This window comes from Ambystoma mexicanum, chromosome 3p (genome assembly GCF_040938575.1).
Source record: "Ambystoma mexicanum isolate Mex_15411 chromosome 3p, UKY_AmexF1_1, whole genome shotgun sequence".
NCBI lineage: Eukaryota > Metazoa > Chordata > Amphibia > Caudata > Ambystomatidae > Ambystoma > Ambystoma mexicanum.
The window spans coordinates 215,705,296-215,724,584 of record NC_090925.1 but is presented as its reverse complement, the minus strand read 5'-3'; the positions used below and the strand labels follow the sequence as shown (position 1 = coordinate 215,724,584).

At 52.2% G+C, this 19,289-nt stretch overlaps 1 protein-coding gene across 2 annotated transcripts in view; it reads left to right on the top strand.

Moving 5' to 3' along the window:
• The window catches only part of CHD4 (chromodomain helicase DNA binding protein 4), a 497,532-nt gene that overhangs the window by 253,682 nt on the left and 224,561 nt on the right, over nt 1–19,289 (top strand). For both annotated transcript variants that reach the window (XM_069650684.1, XM_069650685.1), the window contains exons 22-23: nt 9,372–9,489; nt 9,634–9,758. In XM_069650684.1, the coding sequence (XP_069506785.1) occupies nt 9,372–9,489; nt 9,634–9,758 (243 nt within the window). The remainder of the gene's footprint in view (nt 1–9,371; nt 9,490–9,633; nt 9,759–19,289) is intronic.

Sequence of the window (19,289 nt, the reverse complement as noted above, 5' to 3'; positions counted from 1 at the left end):
AAGTACAGGGTGCCGGACTCTGCACCCAAGTGCTTGAGGTCCCAGCTTTCCCCGGATTCAGTGGTCTTGGTGGTGGCAAAGGAGAAATCTGCTGGTTCTTCTGTGTCAACAAACGCGCCCCCCCACCGTACGAGGGGAAGCTAGATGCCATGGGACGGGTCATCGCATCGGCAGCGACAACCATAATGGCGGCCCTCGCCATCGTGGCGTTACAACGGGGAGCTCTGGTTTAATATCGCTCCCCTCCTGGACTTCCTTCCCGATGACCAGAGCTGAAGCATTGGAGATCCTGCAGGAGGGCGAGGTGGCATCAGACCATGGACATTGCCGACACAGGATTCCGCCAAATGGGCAACAGCGTTTTCCTTCGGCGAGGATGGTTGAAGGCCACCAACCTTCGCCAGGAGGTGCAGTCGAGGGTATTGGACAACTTGCGGATAAGTTGTTTGGAAAACCATGCACAAGTCCCTTCAGGCCTGCAAGGCGGATACCGAGACTGCTCGTGCCTTGTGCACGCTCCAACGGCGACAGCTGTCCTTTCGGATTTCCGGAGGCAAATCCCAAGGGGTTCCGTCAAGGGTTTTGGCGGAAGCTCCTCTTCCTACCGTCAAAGGTCCCGCTATTCGGCCCTGGAGGCCTATCGGGGCCTCAGCAAGTCCGGAGGAGGTCGCCATCGTCACCAAGTTCCCCAAGGCGGCGCCTCCATGGCGAAACAAGATTGAACAGACCGTGACGTCGGGCCCACACCTGCGCACCCTGGTGGGAGGCCGGCTGGCGAACTTCGTCAGCATGTGCAAGTCCATCCCCACCGACCGTTTGGTGCTGGACGCTCTGGCCCACGGACACACTCTGGAATTCCAACGTGGCCAGGCAGGAAAACCACGTTCCTCAGCTCCTGATGGAGGTGCGGGCCATGCTGAAGGGTACGATAGAGCTCGTCCCAAAGAGGCTCTGGGGCTCTGGAGTGTACGCTCAGTACGTCCTTGTCAAGAAGACAGGCGGTTGGAGGCCCATCCTAGAACTCTGCCGTCTGAATAAGTACATCAAATCCCAGATGTTTTGGATGGTCACCCTTCAGCACATGCTAGAACTGCTGGAAGAAGGGGATTTTCTATCGTCACTTGACTTGGAGGATGCATATTTTCACAACCCCATTCACAAGGGACACCGCAAGTTTCTGCGCTTCGTAGTTCAAGGCCCTTCCCTTTTCACCAATTGCCTGGCTCCAGTGGCGGCGCAGCTGCATCTTCGAGGGAGCCACGTCTACCCCGACCTGGACGACTGGCTCATCCGAGCGAAATTTAGGGAGATTGCCATCGAACACACAGCAAAGACCATCCAGCTGCTGACAGAGCTGGGGTTCTCGGCGAACTATGCAAAGTCCTGCTTGGTGCCATCGCAAGACGCGCTGATCCTGGGGTCTCGGCTCAACATGGTGTCGTGCCTGGTGTCTGTCGGAGGAGAGGATAGCGACCATCCTGGGCAAGGTACAATGGCTTTTGACCCTGAAGATGGCATGGGTGAGGTCCCTCAAGTCCCTTCTTGGCATGTTGTCATGCATATACCAATCTCATTTGGTTGTGCAGGCTACGGATGTGCCCTCTGCAAGAGGTCCTTGACGCACGTTGGATTGGGGTATCGGGAAGCTTCGAGGACAATATCAGGCTCGACAAGAGTTTTCGTCGAGCGATGCGCGCGGACTTCCCACCACTGTATCTGTCGGCGGGTGCAGATTTCCAGACCCCACCTCATTAGGAGACTGTCGCGACGGACGCCTCCCTAGAAGGATGGGATGCGCACACCGGAAAGCTCCACGCAAGGGGCCTGACGAAGTCTCCTTTCCCTGGGACGGCCTGTTCCTGTATGCGTTCCCTCCACTGCCTCTTCAGCTAGTCCATCAACTCAGACGGTCCCGGTGCAGGATGATCCTCGTTGCACTGGCGTGGCCGAGACAGCTATGGTACCCGGACCTTCTGGACTTGTCAGCATCCTCTCTAGTCAAGCTTCCGGCGGCTGCAGATCTTCTCGCCAGAGAAGGTGCGATTCCACACCACGACCCAGGGTCGCTGAACTTGCAGGCCTGGCTCCTGCAGCGCTAGAGTTTGGGGGGATAGGATATCCCGGCGGACTGCAAGGAGGTGCTTGCCAGGGCTCCGTCTACACTGAAATGCTACGGACATAAGTGGAAGAAGTTTGCCGTCTGGTGCCGTGCACAGAAGATGGACCCTCTACGAATTACGGCTCCGCAGGTGCTGCCGTATTTGCTGTCGCTGGCCAAGGCAGGTCTGGCTCATGCTTCCATCAAGGTTCATCTGGCGGATATCTCCCACTACACCAGAACTCTAGGACAGTGGTTGTTATGGTCACACCACCTGGTCAAGGAGTTTATCAAATGACTTTTCTGTTGGGAAGGCCCTCTCCAAGGCTTCCATTTCCAGGTGGCTCTCCGGCTGCATCACCCATTTTCACCAGTTGGCAAACCGACCGTTGCCTGGCAGTCCGAGAGCCCATTCGACCACAGCGATCGCTGCAACTGCGGCATTCCTGTCTGGTGTGCCCCTGCTAGACCTCTGCAGGGCTGCTACGTGGAGGTCGACGCACACCTTCACAAAGTTCTACTGTGTCGACAGGGATTCCAGGGAGGAGTCAGTGTCGCGCAAGCAGTGCTGCGCAACCTGTTCGCTTGAGGGTGAGCCTGGTGAGGTAAGAGATGCTTAATGTTGAGCCTTGCCACCTCCTGTGGTTGTGCATGTGTGTACTGCTATGTATTCTTTATTCATGAGCATGTGAATCCATGCCAGACCCCATGCTGGAGAAGGAACAAGTAACTTACCTTTAACTGTTCTCCAGCATGGGTCTGGCATGGATTCACATGCAAACCCTCCCGCCTACCCCTCTGCAGCTCTTCTCTTGGTACTACTGCCACTTTACGTGCTACCAAATCTGAAGATGGCTGCCAGAGGATGGGCTTAGGTAGAGGGCAGTATCCCCCGGAGACCAGTGATTGGTTGTTGGGAGAAAGACAGTTTAGAAGTGAAACTGATTTTTCTTTTTCTTTTTTTTTCTTTACCGAGGTTTCCCAGCCTGACGATGGGGAATATTAATGAGCATGAATCCATGCCAGTCCCATGCTGTAGAACAGTTACAGGTAAGTAACTTGTTCCTTCTAAGCCTCAGTCGTCCTCAGCCACCTCATCCTTGGTGCTGCTAGGCAAGGAGAAGATCTTGGAGGCGTACAGGAAAAAGCTGTACTCAACAGCTCCCTGCGTCAAGCCAATGCTGGCAGCTGCTAACAAAAAGCTCTGGCGGAAAATCGCGGGCTCCCCCCGTATATTGATGCCTCTGGCCGGGCCATCTGCATCACCACGGACATGAGGAGTATGGTCTGGCTCCGGGCTACAAAGTTCAAGCCCGACGCCCAGGAATGCATATTGGACCTTCCATTTTTGAGTAGTGAACTTTCACTCCTCCACCGATGAAAAATTTGAAAGACTTAGCGGACTGGGAGCTGTCCCTTTTATCTATTCTTACGAAGGCCATGTCCAAGGCGTACACCCAGTCCACTCCATGTTCCGCCAAGGGGCGGGTGTCTGGAGGGTTCCGAGGCTTCCAAGAACTGAGGTCCAGGCAACCTGACTGTTCCCCGAATCAGCATCGGAGTAAACAAAAGGGGGTGTGGGGTGGGGCCCCCCCAAGGGTTTTTTTCCAATCCCCCCCCCTTCCTCAGCAGCCTCAGAGGGGCAAAAAAGGCATGATGCACCCCTTTGGGTCCACGTGTCTCCAGTGGGGGGCAGACTTTCCTATTGCATGCAATTTTGGCACCAACATTTTTCGGACCCCTGGATCCTATCTATAGTCTCCACGGGGTACTGTCTACCGGTCCCTCCAGCTCACAGTCCTCTCAGATTGGGACAGCAACTCTGTTGGCGGAAGTCTGTTCGCTCGTCGAGAGCTAGGCAGTGGAAGAAGTCCCAGCCTCCCAGAGAGGATTGGGCTTCTATTCCAGGATTTTCACCATACAGAAGAGCCACCAGGCTGGCCTTAGAGTTGTGTTGGACCTTTCCACCCTCGACCTCTCCCTACCTCTACAAAAATTCAAGATGGTTACGCCAGCTCTCATTGCAGAGATTCTGAACAGGGGAGACTGGATGTGCTCCCTGGATCTGAAGGACGCTTATCTACATGTCCCGATTTGGCAGCATCATCGGTCCTTTCTGCGCTTCAGGATCAGGGGCTGCCATTTCCTGTACAAGGTTCTACCCTTCGGACTCAAATCAGCCCCCAGTGTATTCACCTGACTGGTGAATGCAGTGGCGGCTCTCCTCAGGGCCACCACATATACCCATACCTTGACTGTCTCGTCAGGGCCACATGGTTCTTCACACCTCCGCGCTTATGAACCCACCCCACGAACTGGGGTTTACTATCAATCTAAGACTTCTCAACTGCAACCCATGCAAAAGTTGACCTTCATGGGCTTCATCTGGGACACCGTCTCTGAGAGGGTGTTCCCCTCAGAGGAAAAGATCACGTCCATCAAGATAGCTACTACTCACTTCCTCTTCAGGACTGTTAATTTAGCCTGGTGGTACCGACATCTACTGGGAAGTATGGTGGCGGTCCTTCTGGCCGTCCCCCATGCGAGACTCAGGATGAGGAGGTTGCGGCTGCATTTGCAGCTTCCTGGAATCAGGAGAGATGCTCACAATCGGAGCCTGTGGACATTCCCACGTCTCCCCACCCGGACCGCCTCTGGTGGTCTGCAGACTTCAACCTACGGCGGGGCAAGCCCTTCTGCAGCCTCTCCCTCAAGTCACTGTCACGACTGACTCCTCCCCCGAGGGCTGGGGAGACACTCTGGACAACCACAGCTTCCATGGAGTCTGGACCCGGCAGGAACAGGAGTCCCACATCAGCTGGCTAGAGTTGAAGCCATATGACTGGCCCTCAAAGCCTTCCTCCCCCTCATAGAGGGCAAGACAGTACTTCTCCAGACAGACCACTCCAACAGGATGTACAATGTAAGCAGAGTGGTACCAGATCCCCTCCACTTTGCAACCTCGCGATCAGCATGTGGGAGTGGGACCTGGAGAACGAAATTTACCTCATGGCTGTCTTCCTCCCGGGGGAAGCCAACCGCGAGGCGGACACTCAGCAGACTTGGCGCAGACAATTACAAATGGCAATTGAATGACCTAATACTGGAGGAAATCTTCCGCAGATGGGGGGCACCCCCAAGTGGATCTGTTTGCCTCCCAAGTCAACAAGAAATGCCAGCAGTTTGCCTCCTGGCATAGGCAGGGCCCCGGCTCCCTTGGCGAAGCCTTCCAGCTACAGTGGAACTACATGAGGGCGTACGCCTTCCAGCCCACCCCCATACCCCACTCCCGGTCCACAGGGTGATCTGCAGGATAAAGCAATCTTGTCACCTCAGCATCATTTTGATAGCTCCGCTGTGGCCAGCGAGACCATGGCTCTGAGTTACTCAGCCTTTCAGACAGGCCTCCCAGTCACCTACCGCTGGACCCAGTTCTGCGCCTGATACAGCAGGGGGGGGGGGGGCAGGGTCCTCCACCCTGCTCCTCACAAGCTAGCCCTTGCAGCATGGTTCCTGAGCAGGTCACTCTGAAACACTTGAACCTATTGCAGGCTAACCTGGAGATCATACAGGGCGCCTGAAGCAAAGCTACCAGGAGCCAATACAAGAGCAAATGGTTTAGAGTCTGTCATTGGGCCAGCTCTAAGGAGATCGACCCTCAAGTGTTCTTTGGATGATGTCCTCTCCTTTTCGGCACACCTCGCACACTCCGATGCAAGTCGACACATGCCGCACTTACCTGGCAGCCATAGGTGCCTACATGTATTCAGAGGGTCTCTTTTCCTCCCCCTAACCTGGTGGTCAAGCGACACCTGGCAGGACTCTACCCGCCCATAAAGAGGCCTAACCCAGTCTGGGACTTATTGGGCATATTGGCCCACAAACCATTTGAGCCAATGGTGTCCGCTGACATCAAGTGGGTGACCCTAAAAGCTCTGCTTGTGGGCCTCACCTCAGCGCGCAGGGTCAGCGAGATCCAGGCCCTCGTGGCCTCAGAGCCCTACACCAGTTTTCACAAGGACAAGGTGGTCTTACACTCAAGGTTTCTTTGTAAAAATACTTATATTTATTTGCTCCATTTAGAAAACATTCACAGTTACAAATCAACTCAATATTAAACACCAATATGCTACAGTAACAAACTCTTAGTTGTAGGGACAGTTTGAGCTCCCTGAAAAAGGAGCCAAATGGCACTTCAATTACTTTCAATGGGAATAGAAAGACATAGGTTTGTACAACGGGTTTAGAAAACACTACTTATAGGCAATGCAAAGGTTCAGTGTACCAGGAGGGTCAGTTCAATTCAATAGGCCAGCCCAAAGTCAATAGTCTAGTGTTCTTGGATAGGACAGAGCAGTTCTGGTACAAATGGAGAAGTCTTTGTAAAAGTTCTTAGAAGTAGTGTAGACGAAAAAGAATGTGCTGGGTCGCAAGCTGATTAGGCCTGCAAATTGGGAAAGTTCCACAAACTTTCACTGCGAGAGTTAGGATCGCTCAACCTGATGGCACAGTACCTTAAAGTGAAGCAAAAAGATGTAGCTGAAGGCGTTGGTTCCTGGCAGTTCCTGCAGATCTCACTGTTATGGAGCCTCAGTTGTGGGGACAAGAGGAGGACGTCTATACTCCTGCACTTCACGGGATCGTCATCGAAGCAAACAAAATGGAGTCACTTCAGTTCAAGTAACTGTAGCTTCAAAACACAAACTGGTTTCACTCCACCTGGTTAAACCTTAACCAGCATTGAGAATGGCATCCAGGTGTCTAACCAGTTAATTGATCCCACTAACTCAAAGGAATAAGCCGTCCTTAAAGGAGCTTCTCTGTCGAATGGAGTTCTGGCAATTCGGATTTGAAGCAGGGCTTCACCGGGCAAACAAACGGTCCAGTGGTTGCAGCAGTCGTCCTCTTCCAGCTCATCTTTGGTTCTTTTGTTCCAGTGATCGACTCTGCCTTCCAGTCTTGGAGACAATTTTCTCCCAGTTATTCCAACCTGGCTGTCCTTGCCTGACAGTCAGCCAGCCAATCACGCCAGAGTGCATTTGGGTCTCCTAGGAGACCAAGCACAGGGAGATTCGGGCACCTCCCTCTCTTCCTGCCCACCCCAGACACTCAGACGCCAAGGGCAGACTTCAGTCATGAAGCCCGCCAAAGGCCCACGAACAAAGTGACCAAACCTGGTTTGGCACGCAGAGACAAACATTAGAAGGACCTTTCCACAAAGAAACGGCAACAAAATGATGACCAGAGTCTGTACAGAGAGGTCTTGGGTGCCATTAAAAAAAAACATGGCGGTCCCCATTTTTAGCAACCGGTGTTCGCGGTCGAGAAAAATCATGGTAGTTCGTTATAAAGCCACTGCCACCAGCCATTTCAATAGTAAAGGGTAGGTTTTGACCGCTACAAGAGTGTTTAGACATAGGGGATACTAAGTAATCCCTCCAGCACTGGGCTGGGTCTATGAATTTAAAAAGTCTAGTAAAGTCAATTTAACCTTTACATTCTCTGGGGAACAGTAGTTCATCCCAGAGAAGGTATTTAAACCATGGGCAGTCCAAAGGACATCCCTGTGCCACTGCACTAAAGGTGCTGTGTGACACAACAATGAAAAGATGATGCCAATGGAGTTATCTAAAACTCCATAATCGAAGAACACGAGTAAAACACACATCAAAATACATGCATGGGACAAAAGGCTCACTCTCTCCAGGTAAAAATATCAAGTCTTCAAAATCCAGCAATGTTGCTGGGGTCTCTAAGGTGAAAGGAAGAAGCACATTTATGAGAATTCTCCCCAGCAGTTCTTACAAACCTGTGTGCTTAAGGAGGGGTCTCCTCTTCACCCTGGGGCTACTATCAGTTGTAATCGCCCATTCAGTATGGAGCAAAGGGGACGGGACGTAAGAATAATTGGAAGTTACTCACCGTAGTGACTAACGTGTCCTTAGTCCCCTTTCTCATACGTCCCACCAACCCCCCCCTGCCTCCCAATAAAACTGGTGCCATTAGGCAATGTTAAATCTATTGTCGAAGCGTCTATGGGGACCGGGTTGTGGCGTAGGAGGATGGCGCCATGGCAGCACATGCTCCCAGTAGTGCCGCACCCCTGCACGTCTCTAAATTTAAAGGGAAGGTTTTTTTCTGGTGAAAAAGTTTCTGTGTCCCTTCCCTCATGATTGACGCCCGTGCAGTATGGAGGAAAGGGGATTAAGGACTAAGAGTATGTTAGTCACTACGGTGAGTAATTTATAATTTCTCAGGTGGGACAAGCAGTGCTAAGACATCTTTGCTACTGTTCAGTCACACATCCCACTGCCTTCCCTGGGTACTGCTCGTCTATGCACAGCATGCGATTCTAAGCAGATTCACAAGCATCAGAAGACATGCATTACTCAGCGTAATAGCATTTCTGATGATTGTATCTCCTTAGATTCACATGCACCCACCCTTCCTCCCCTTGTGGAATAGAAGGAACATAGACCTCTTACACCTTCTGTCTTCTGTACTCGCTCACGCTGACTATAAGGCTCCCTCACGGCAGAAAAAAACACAACCAGAGGGACCTCGACGCGTGAGGGTTTTTTGGTACACTGCATGTCACATTGGGGATAGTGTTAGTCATGCCCATGTTGACGTCCCCTTTCGATCTTGAAAGAAAGATGCAATACTCCGCAATTACCACTAGATGTCGGACTATATGCACAGCATTTGAATCTAAGCAGATGCAATCAGAAATGCTATTACGATGAGTAATGCATGTCTTTCTATTAGTGTTGTGAGATACTTCTACCTGTTAGTCATTTTTCCTAGTGTTATTTGGCCATAAATAACTGTATTTATGTACTTACTGCCTAAGTGTAATTTGTGACTCCCATTGTGTGTACTCATTTTGGACTGTTTACAAGCTCACCACCTCTTGGAACTTAGCCCACTCGTCACTGCTACCTTGAACTGGATTGACTACAGCGCCCAGTTGTCCCTGTCACAATATAGGTTGGCCTTCTGTACATCTGTCCCCCAGGCCAGAGTATAGAAAAATCAGTCCTAACATATGCACAGGATATTTTAAAGAGCAGTGGTTTTACTGACAAAGCTACTCTATAGTATTGCTATGTAGACCAATGCATTTACATGTCTATTGCAGAGTTCAAATAGTAAGCAACTTATAGGAATACCTAGTTACCCCTAGTAATGGGAGGATGTAACGGCTGCATAGAAGGCTCCCTTCAATGGTCCTCTCTGCCAGGGTTCACATCTTGCATTCTTTTTCCTGCAGATGACTAAGATGCTTGACCTGCTCGAGGACTTCATGGACCATGAGGGATACAAGTATGAACGAATAGATGGTGGTATTACGGGGAACATGAGGCAGGAAGCGATTGATCGTTTCAACGGTATGTATGTAGGTTTGGGACGCTTGGCCATAGTGCACAAATGTTGGGATCTATTTCTCCAGCTTTGGTTCTCTTCAAGCATGGATTTTCTGTGTGCACCTGGAGGTCTGTCTGTTTGTCAAATGCCTCCCGTCTCCCTTGCAGCTCCTGGCGCTCAGCAGTTCTGTTTCCTGCTTTCCACTCGAGCCGGCGGTCTTGGAATTAACCTTGCTACAGCTGACACAGTTGTCATCTATGACTCGGACTGGAACCCACACAATGACATCCAGGTTAGACCAGGGAGGATATTTGTAATTAGTCTTTCGGGATTGCTATAGGTTTGAAGGTATTGCTCAGTATGGAGGCACTGTATAACATATGCTGGTCTCTGGTGCTTTTGCCTTTGTGAACCTGACTGATTAATCCATGTACCTTCAATATCTTAGCCTCTTTAAAATGACACATGCTTCCTTCCTGGATACTGCAACCTCACATGTGACGGGCAGCTGTATTGTATATTTCTCCAGCATGGGGTCTGCCATGGATTCACATGCTCATGAATATTCCCCGTCGTCAGGCTGGGAATCCTCAGTAAAGAAAAATCAGTTTCGTTTAAGAACTGTCTTTCTCCTAACAACCAATGATTGGTCTCTGGGTCATACTGCCCCAGCCAATGATTGCACTCTACATAAGCCCCTGCTCTGGCAGCCATCTTCAGAATTTTATCGCACGTTCAAGTGTTGGGAGTCCTCGTGCTATAGCTCTCGAGCTTTTACTGCATTTTGCCATTTTTCAAAGAGTGTATCCGGTCAATCGAGTCTTGAGCTCGATCAGTCCATCATCCGACTAACGGGGACCCGTTCGGAACTTTCTGCACCCCTCAAGGGTGAGTTCGTCGATTTACCTTCTTGGTGGATTCCATGAGATTCTTTGAGGCCTACCCCGGGTGGAACTGGCCAAAGACGCCTCTGTTCAGGATCTGCCCTGGATGTGGACTAAGGAACATTTTCCTGGATGATGGGCACTGTGCGTTCAAGGATATGGTGCCCCGCACCATGAAGGACCGTCGCAAGCAGCTCTCCGATTGGCTTCATACAAAGATCCATGCTGCGGGTGAGCCCCGAGCCTCACCCAACAAGAGGACATCTGAGCGGTCTTCTAAGACCTTTGAGGGCGCTCAGTTGACGGGGGTCCAACAGAGGCAAAGTACTGCGGGCGCCATGGGGATGGGCTCCTCGGTGGCCAGGTCAGGAACAGCGTCCCTGGCACCTTCGACCACGAGGCGACGAAGAGGAAGTCGGACCATCCGGGTGAACTTCTGGAGAAGTCCCGGTCGATTCCGACGGAGAAAGGCAAAGGGGAGCAGGGCACTGACCAGACACCCACCCCCAGCCCTCCCTGCCCCTGATCAGCCCACCAATCGAAAAGACACCAGTGAAGACAATGCCGATCATCTCCCCTAGACCGTCACTGCTGGTCGAGCAGAAGGGGGAGGAGCCCTGTAGTCCTGCAGGTCTTGGACATCTCCTCCGAGTAGCTTTCTACCGTACGGGGCAAAGTTTGTCGAGGCCAGGTCCTATGGGAAGGACCCCGGCGAAGCTGATGTGGAGAGCGTCGAGAATACCAACTAAGAGCAGCAGGGTGGTGAGGAGCCAGATTACACCACTGCCATCGCTCCCGTTGCAGCCACCACAGCAACCAACAGCAGACGTGTCGGTGGACATCCTACAGGCACTGTACACCTGGTGTTCAGAGATCCGGACAAGGATGCAATTGGCACTGGTGGGAGATCCTGCGGCATCTGGGCCATCGGGGGAAACCCCTGGCAAGAAAAGGAGTCCATCCTCCTTGCAATCCTTCGCCACATCCCCTCTCCCAAGGGATGAGACAGACCCGGAGACTGCAATGACGGGCACGGGTACAGATGGCGACGGAGGGGACCTCCCGATGCCTAGGGCCTCTCCTTCCGACGAGATTGGCTCGTTCCACGCCATGATCGCTAGGGCCTCGGAAATGTTTCAACTGGCCTCCGAGGAGAAGGAAGACCATACTTTCTATCCCTCTGCTGGACGACATTTGGGACAATGGACTGTCACTCATGAAGAACACGGCCTCGCCCCGGCGAGGCAGGAGCGGTACGAGAAGAAATACAGGGTGCCAGACTCTGCATTCAAGGGTCTCGGATCCCATCCGTCCCTGGACTCGGCACTGAAGAAGTCCTCTGGATCTTCCACGTCTTCTTCCACCCCCCCCCCCCCCCAGGACGGCGAGGGAAAGCAGCTAGACTCCATGGGAAGACGGGTCATCTCGTCGGCTGCGACGACGATCAAGGTGGCCAATGACTTAGCCATTGTGGCCCGTTATGACAGGGAGCTGTGGTTCAAGATCGCTCCCCTCCTGGAATTCCTGACGAGAGCGGAAGCGCTGGAGATCCTGCAAGCAGGCGAGGTGGCATCGGACCATGCCATCACGGTGGCCACGGACATCGCCGACACGAGCTTCTGTCAGATGGGCAGCAGCGTTTGCCTTAATCAGCGGGGTTGGTTGAAGGCCAGTAACTTCAGCCAGGATGTACAGTCAAGTGATTTGGACATGCCCTTCGACAACTTATTCGGCAAGCCTGTGGACGAGTTTCTCCAGGCCATCAAGGCGGATACTGCAACGGCTTGCTCCAACAGCGACTGCCGTCCTTTTGGACATTCTGAGGAAAGTTCCAGGCTTCCTCCAAGGGTTTTGGTGGCGGCTCGTCGTCCTATCGTCGAGCGTCCGCTCGTCGGCCCGGAAGCCTACAGGGGCCACAGAAAGACCGAAGGAAGCTGCCATCATCCCGAAGATGGCACCCCCACGGCAAAGCAGGACTGTACCGGCTGTGACGTCGAGCCCCCACCCGAGCACCCCGGTGGGAGGCCAGCTGGCGAACTTGGTCAGCGTGTGGCAGTCCATCTCCACCGACTGTTGGGTGCTGGATGCCCTGGCCCATGGGCACACCCTGGAATATATTACGAAAATGCCTGCGCCTTCCACCGCTGGCCAGGAAGGAAAACCACGCCCCTCAACTTCTTCTGGAAGTACAGGCCATGCTGAGGAAGGGCACGATAGAACTTGTCCCGCAAAGGCTTTGGGGCTCCGGAATGTACTCCCGGTACTTCCTCAACAGAAAGAAGATTGGCGGTTGGAGACCCATACTAGACCTCCGCCTCAAGTACACCAGGTCCCAGAAGTTTCGGATAGTCGCCCTTCAGCTCGTGCTGGGACAACTGGAAGAAGGGCACTTCCTATCGTTGCTGGACCTTGAGGATGCCTATTTCCACATTCCCATCCACAAGGGGCATCACAAGTTTCTGCGCTTCGTGGTCCAAGGACCGCATTACCAATTCAAGGCCCTGCCCTTTGGATTGAAGTCAGCACCAAGGGTTTTCACCAAGTCAGGCGGCGCGGCTGCGCCTACTTGGGATTCATTCTGTCCCCTAACTGGATGATTTGTGCATCCGAGCTAAGTCTAGAGAGACCGCCATCGAGCACACAGTGAGTAGCGTCTGGCTAAGTCCTACTTGGTGCTATCGCAGGACGTGCGGTTTCTGGGGTCCCGGTGTCGTGCCTGGCGGCCCTGTCGGAGGAGAGAATAGCGGCCATCCTGGGCAAGGTACAACGTCTGACTCTAAAGGTTGCAAGGGTAAGGTCCATCAAGTCCCTCAGCATGATGTCGTCATGCATATACCTCGTACGCCTGTGCAGGCTGCGGATGCGACCACTGCAGAAGTTCCTCAACGCCTGTTGGCTCCAGGTATCGGGAAGCTTTGAGGACAAGATTGCCCTCGACGAGAGATTCCGTTGAGCGATTCGGTGGTGGGGTGTCTGCGTGCATCTGTCGGCGGGTGCGGATTTCCAGACCCCGCCCTCATCAGGAGACAGTCATGGCGGGCGCATCCCTGGAAGGATGGGGAGTGCATACCGGAGGTCTCCACGCAAGAAGCCTGCGGCTACCGGAGAAGTTGTTGCACATCAACGTTCTGGAGCTACGAACAGTGTTTTGGGCCCTCAAGTCCTTCCTTCTGACCCTCAAGGGCCAGGTGGTGCAGATCTTCAGACAACACACCACAATGTTTTACATCCGGAAGCAGGGAGGCACCAGATCCCCGGAGCACTCCAATGAGGCATAGGAATTATGGTCAGAGGCCGTCACCCAGGAGATGTTTCTTGTGCCATTCATCTGGCAGGAGTGAAGAACACTGTTGCCGACTCTCTCAGCAGGGAGCAACGCTTGTGCCATGAGTTGGAGCTTCGGCAGGACCAAGTGGCTCTTCTATTCCGATGATGGGTCAATCCCCAGATTGATATGTTCACGACGAACAAAAAGTGCCAGAGGTTCGCCAGCAGATTCTGCAGCCGGGGAGCATGGGGGGGGGGATGCGTTCTTTCCCCTGGGACGGCCTGTTTCTCTGTGTTCTCTCCGTTGCCATTGCTTCTGCGACTCATCAACTCAGGCGGTCCCGGTGCAGGATGATCCTCGTCGCACCGGCGTGTCAGACAAATATGGTAACCAGAACTTCAGGACTTGTCAGCGTCCCCTGTAATTCTATGCGTTCCCCTTCCCCATTGTGGTTGCTTCTGCGACTCGTCAGTCAACTCTGGCCTAGGCAGGTCTGGTACCGGCAGACGCAGATCTTCTCGCCAGGGAAGGAGGTGTGATTCTGCACCATGGCCCAGGGTCGCTGAACTTGTAGGCCTGGCTCCTGCAGCGCTAGCGTCCGGAGTATACGATATCCCAGCAGACTGCAAAGAAGTGCTTGCCAAGGCCAGGGCTTAGTCTACACTGGAATGCTACAGGCATAAGTGGAAGAGGTTCAGTCTGTTGCCGTGCTCAGAAACCCAACCCTCTACAGATTACGGCTCTGCAGGTGCTGCCATACCTACTGTCGCTGGCTACGGCAGGATTGGCTCCTGCTTCCATCAAGGTCCATCTGGCGGCTATCTCCCACTACACCAGAACTCCTGGGTGGGCGTTATAGTCACACCGCCTAGTCAAGGAATTCATAAAAGGACTTACTGTTCGTTCCTGCCGGTGAAGGCTCCGCCGTGGGAGCTCAATGTGGTGCTGACTAGGCTCATGGGTCCTCCGTTCGAGCCTATGCATTCGGCACCTGAGGTTTCTATCGTGGAAGACTGCGTTTCTTGTGGCCATCACCTCCGCACGACGAGTGGGAGAGATCCAGGCCCTCTTGTAAACCACCCAACTTGACATTTCACGAGACGAGCGTGGTGCTGTGGACGCACCCCTCCTTCATACCCAAGGTGCTGTCGGACTTGCATCTCAACAAGCCCTTGGTGTTATCTGTTTTTTCCCGTCGCCGGCTGAGCGGACTTTGCACTCGCTAGATGTGGCTAAAGCGCTGAAGTACTAGGTGGACTGCAAAAAGTGTTTTCAGAAGACATCACAGCTGTTTGAACTTTTGGCCCTGTGATTAAGAGAAGGCCCTCTCCAAAGCTTCCATTTCCAGGTGGCTCTCCGGCTGGCAAACTGGCCGTTGCCTGGACGTCCAAGAGCCCATTCGACCAGAGCGATCGCTGCAACTACGGCGTTACTGTTTGGTGTGCCCCTGCTGGACATATGCAGGGCTGCTATGTGCAGGTCGACGCACACCTTAACGAGATTCTACTGCGTCGACCGGGATTCCAGGGAGGAGTGCAACCTGTTTGCTTGAAGGTGAGCCTGGTGAGGAGGTAAGAGCTGCTTAATGTTGAGCCTTGCCACATTCTGTGGTTGTGCTTGTGTACTGCTATGTATTTATTCATGAGCATGTGAATCCATGCCAGACTTATGCTGGAGAACAAGTTACAGGTAAGTAACTTAATCCTTATATAGTGAGCTTTCCCCACTTGTGTGGCCTCAATGTGCGCTTTTTCTTTTTCTTGGTTGGAACCCCGTTGTTGACCGTAGTCGATGTGGTTGGAAATTCTAGGGAGTTTAGCTTATGAGATGCATATGTGCATGTTGCCGTTCTAAGACTTAGGTGGCTGGCAAGGTTCGACTAAGCGGCCCAAGAGAGGTCAGACACATTGGTGGGTGCTGTTGAGGGATAGAGATATATTGTGATTGTTGAGAAGCGAAGGGCCCCAAAGCAAAGGGCGGCTCCAGATCGTGTCTGCAGATGGGAAGTCAGTGGCAAGCCATTAACCTGCATTCGACCAAAAAGGCAATTGTAGCCAAGGCTACTCCCACCTCATAAAACACCCAATCTCATGCAATGTTAGTCTGCGTCATTCCTTGCTAATCATTTCAAAGTGACCTGTAGTAAAAGGTATGCATCACTGACTCCTAAAACTACCCCCTCCTTCTCCACTCCTAGATACACCCTTAAAACTAGTGTACTGCTCCCTTCCTGTGCTTCAGCCCTAAGACTGCTGTACCTAAGGGACTTCTGTGTTATATTCCACCGGTCTAACCGCCTAGAAACTATTCCTGGTATCATCTCTCGCATCTAGTTGGTGTGCCTAAGAGATTTGTTTGCATCACACCCTCTTAGCCTGTCTCAAATCTAGTTTGTGTGCTCCAATATTTGTGTTCTATTCTGCACTCTTAAGACTCTCACATCTAGATAGTACGCCAAAAACGAATGTAGTGTATTCTACCCTCTAAGGAGTGTCCACTCAAAGATTATAGCGTTGTATTCTACCCTCCTAACCTGTATCACATCTAGACTGTGCGCTCAAAGATTGCTTTGTTGTACTCTGCCATCTCAAGAGTGTGCGCTAAAAGAGCCTAACGCCACTCGCCCACTCTCGTGCCACCACCCTGCATCCAACTCTAGTATCAGAGGTGCACTCTGGCGCACCAAGCACCTCCCTCTGCAGAAACCTATTCCCCCCTCCACCCTTCCCACCCAAACTCCTTGCCCCCTTCCTGCCTCTGACCGCTATTGAGAACTCCCCAATACCCCACGCCAAGACACCTTGCCCCCTATCAAACTCCCAAAGCAGAGGAGCCCGCAGGGCTCTAACCAGCTCAAGCCCTCATCCTCTTCCACTCCTTCCTTGCACTGCCATCAAACGCCCCCTAACTCCAAGACCCTCTCCCCTAACCCACCACAACCATCCTGTCTCCCCCCACCCACCTTAATGCCCTCCTGACCCCCACCTCCTGGAACGCACCTCAGAACTACCCACCCTTGACCCTGCCTCCTATAGCTTCCCCTCTCTAAAAGCAGCATGTCTCGCCCTTGCTAGAACAGTAGCTTCAGCTCGATCGCCCTCTTGCCCCCCCACCCTCACACCCCCATCGCACCAAAATCTATGAAGTAGAAAACGAGCCTGGTCCCCCTCCGCGACTGGTTACTCCTCACCACCCTACCTCTCAATCGCTCCATCGCCTACCCCATCGCAATCCCCCCTACCCTTGCTCTGCGGCCCCCTTTTGCTCTAGACTTTTGCTCCCTGCACACCAGACCCCCGATCCCTTTGAGACTCACTGCAATTCCTAATCTGCCTCACACCCACAGACCATCTGTCCACTTGCCCGACCCTCCTCGACACTACCCACACCCCTAGCGTATCCTCTTGCCGCCTACTCTTCCCAGCCTTCACCGGTGTAACCGATCTAACCCCATGGCCCACCTCTCAAAATCTGCTGGCACCCTACCCCCTTTCTATCCCTCCTTTCCCAGTCTCAGAGACCCAGAATGCCCCCCCAAACTCCACCAGCTCACCTCCCGATGTCCTCCATGACCACATCCCACGCCATAGTCAACAGCATCCTTTTTGATGCCTGCTCCGCAGTGAAAAATATACACAGCATCTTCGACCTCGTCTGATAAACCAGACCTAGTCTTCATCACTGAAACCTTGTTCTCAGATGACTTTGCCCCTCTTGCACATGAAGCATTCCATAAATATTTGGCTGGACATTCCCACCAACCCCATGACCCATCCTCTGGTTGACAGCATTGATGCGCTCAACCTCTCCCTCCCATATGAACGGTCCAACCCAAAGGGGCACACCCTAGATGCAATCTTCAGCTGCCACATGATCCATCTATCCCCCCATACCTCATCTCGTCTGACCACTTTGTCATCCCTTTCTCCATCCTCAACCCCATCCCCCTGAGACCTCAAATGCTGGAAAAAAGTAAAAATCCTTCCTGACCCCGCCGAAGCCCTACTTAGATCCCCTTATGTCTCAAGCCCCCCCCCCTCCCAATACCCCCCCCCACCCCCCCCAGACAGATGCTTAACCATTGACACCTTCGACTCTTGGCTGAATGAATCACTAATTCCTCACGCCCCGCTTCTTCACGCAATGGACCATTTCCCAAATGGTTCACACCCGAACTGAGGAGCGCCAAAAAAAAAAAAACTTCTGGTACGCAAATGGCGAGCAACAAAAACAGATCCGCTTCCGCCTTGCACCATCGTAACTACAAAGCCATAATCCGGAATGCCAAAGTATATTATAACAAACAAATTCTCAACTGTGGAAACAGCAGCAAATAACTCCATAAACTAATTTCTGAATTTGTCAAACCCACTTGCACCTCTACCCAATCTGCTCCGTCACAATCACTGACTCCCTATCACTTCTACACCACCGCTCTTGACAGGATGACCACCCTTAACAAACTGTGCCCCCCACCCCCTCAAACGACTGAGCAATCCTACAACCCCTGCACCCCCCTCTGCACCAATCTCCAAACAACCCACCTTCAACTCATTCAGACCCATCGCCAGAGAAGAGTTTCATGACCTACAATCTGCTAGGAAACTGTCTGGCGAATTCCCCTCCCCCACCCCCGAGCCCTGCCCCACCTCTGTCCTAAAAGAAATATTCTCATCCGCCTGCACGGGAGAACATGCCAGAACAGTACTGAACGATTCTCTCAGCTCTGGCATCTTCCCCGATTCCTTCAAAATTGCTCATGTCAAGCCTCTTAGTCATCCCTCAACCCCAAAAACTACAGACCCATCTCGAACACCAGATTCATTGTAAGACTCGTTGACCGAACAGCGTACTCCCAGCTAAATGCCTTTTTGTTTAATCTAACAACCTCCTCAACCAAGCAGTCAGGGTTCAGACCACGGCATGGAACCAAAACCACGCTGACCTTAATCTGGGATGATCTTAAGGTCACTGCAGACTCTGAAGGATGTGCTGCACTAATTCTCCTCGACGACTTGGCAGCCTTTTGATACGATTAACCACTCAATCCTCCTTGACCGTCTCCACTCCTCTGGAATCCGTGGCACCGCTCTCGTGGATTGCCTCCTTCCTCAGCAACAGGAAACCAATAACCCTCCTCTCACCTTTTTGTCTCAGCTGCTCGCTCGGAGTACCGCAAGGGGCATGCCTTTCTGCCCTCCCATTCAACCTCCATATGTCCACCCTTCCTGGAATCATCCGCCGCACAACATCTCGTGCTACAACTATGCTGATACCCAAATCATCCTTAAAATCCACAATTCAGACACCAACCCCCAGCCCGACCTTGAAGCTTGTCTCCTAGATATCGACTGATAGATGGCAATAAACCATCTCCTCTTAAATCCCCACAAAAAACGAAATCATGTTTTGTTTGTTTTATTTGTATAGCGCACAGCAGCCGGTAGACATCGTGGCACTTGTTACAGAAACATGCTTAGTTACAGAGCAATATCAGTTTAAAACATTTGTTACATATTGTGAAGAATTTGAATAGAATATAATTGGCAAATAGTTCTAGATGGTGGATACAATATATGTACATAAATTACATTGTATTTACATTACACTTGTATTACATTTATATTATAATACATATTACGAGTAGTGGACGTAGTAGCGTTCGTTCGAG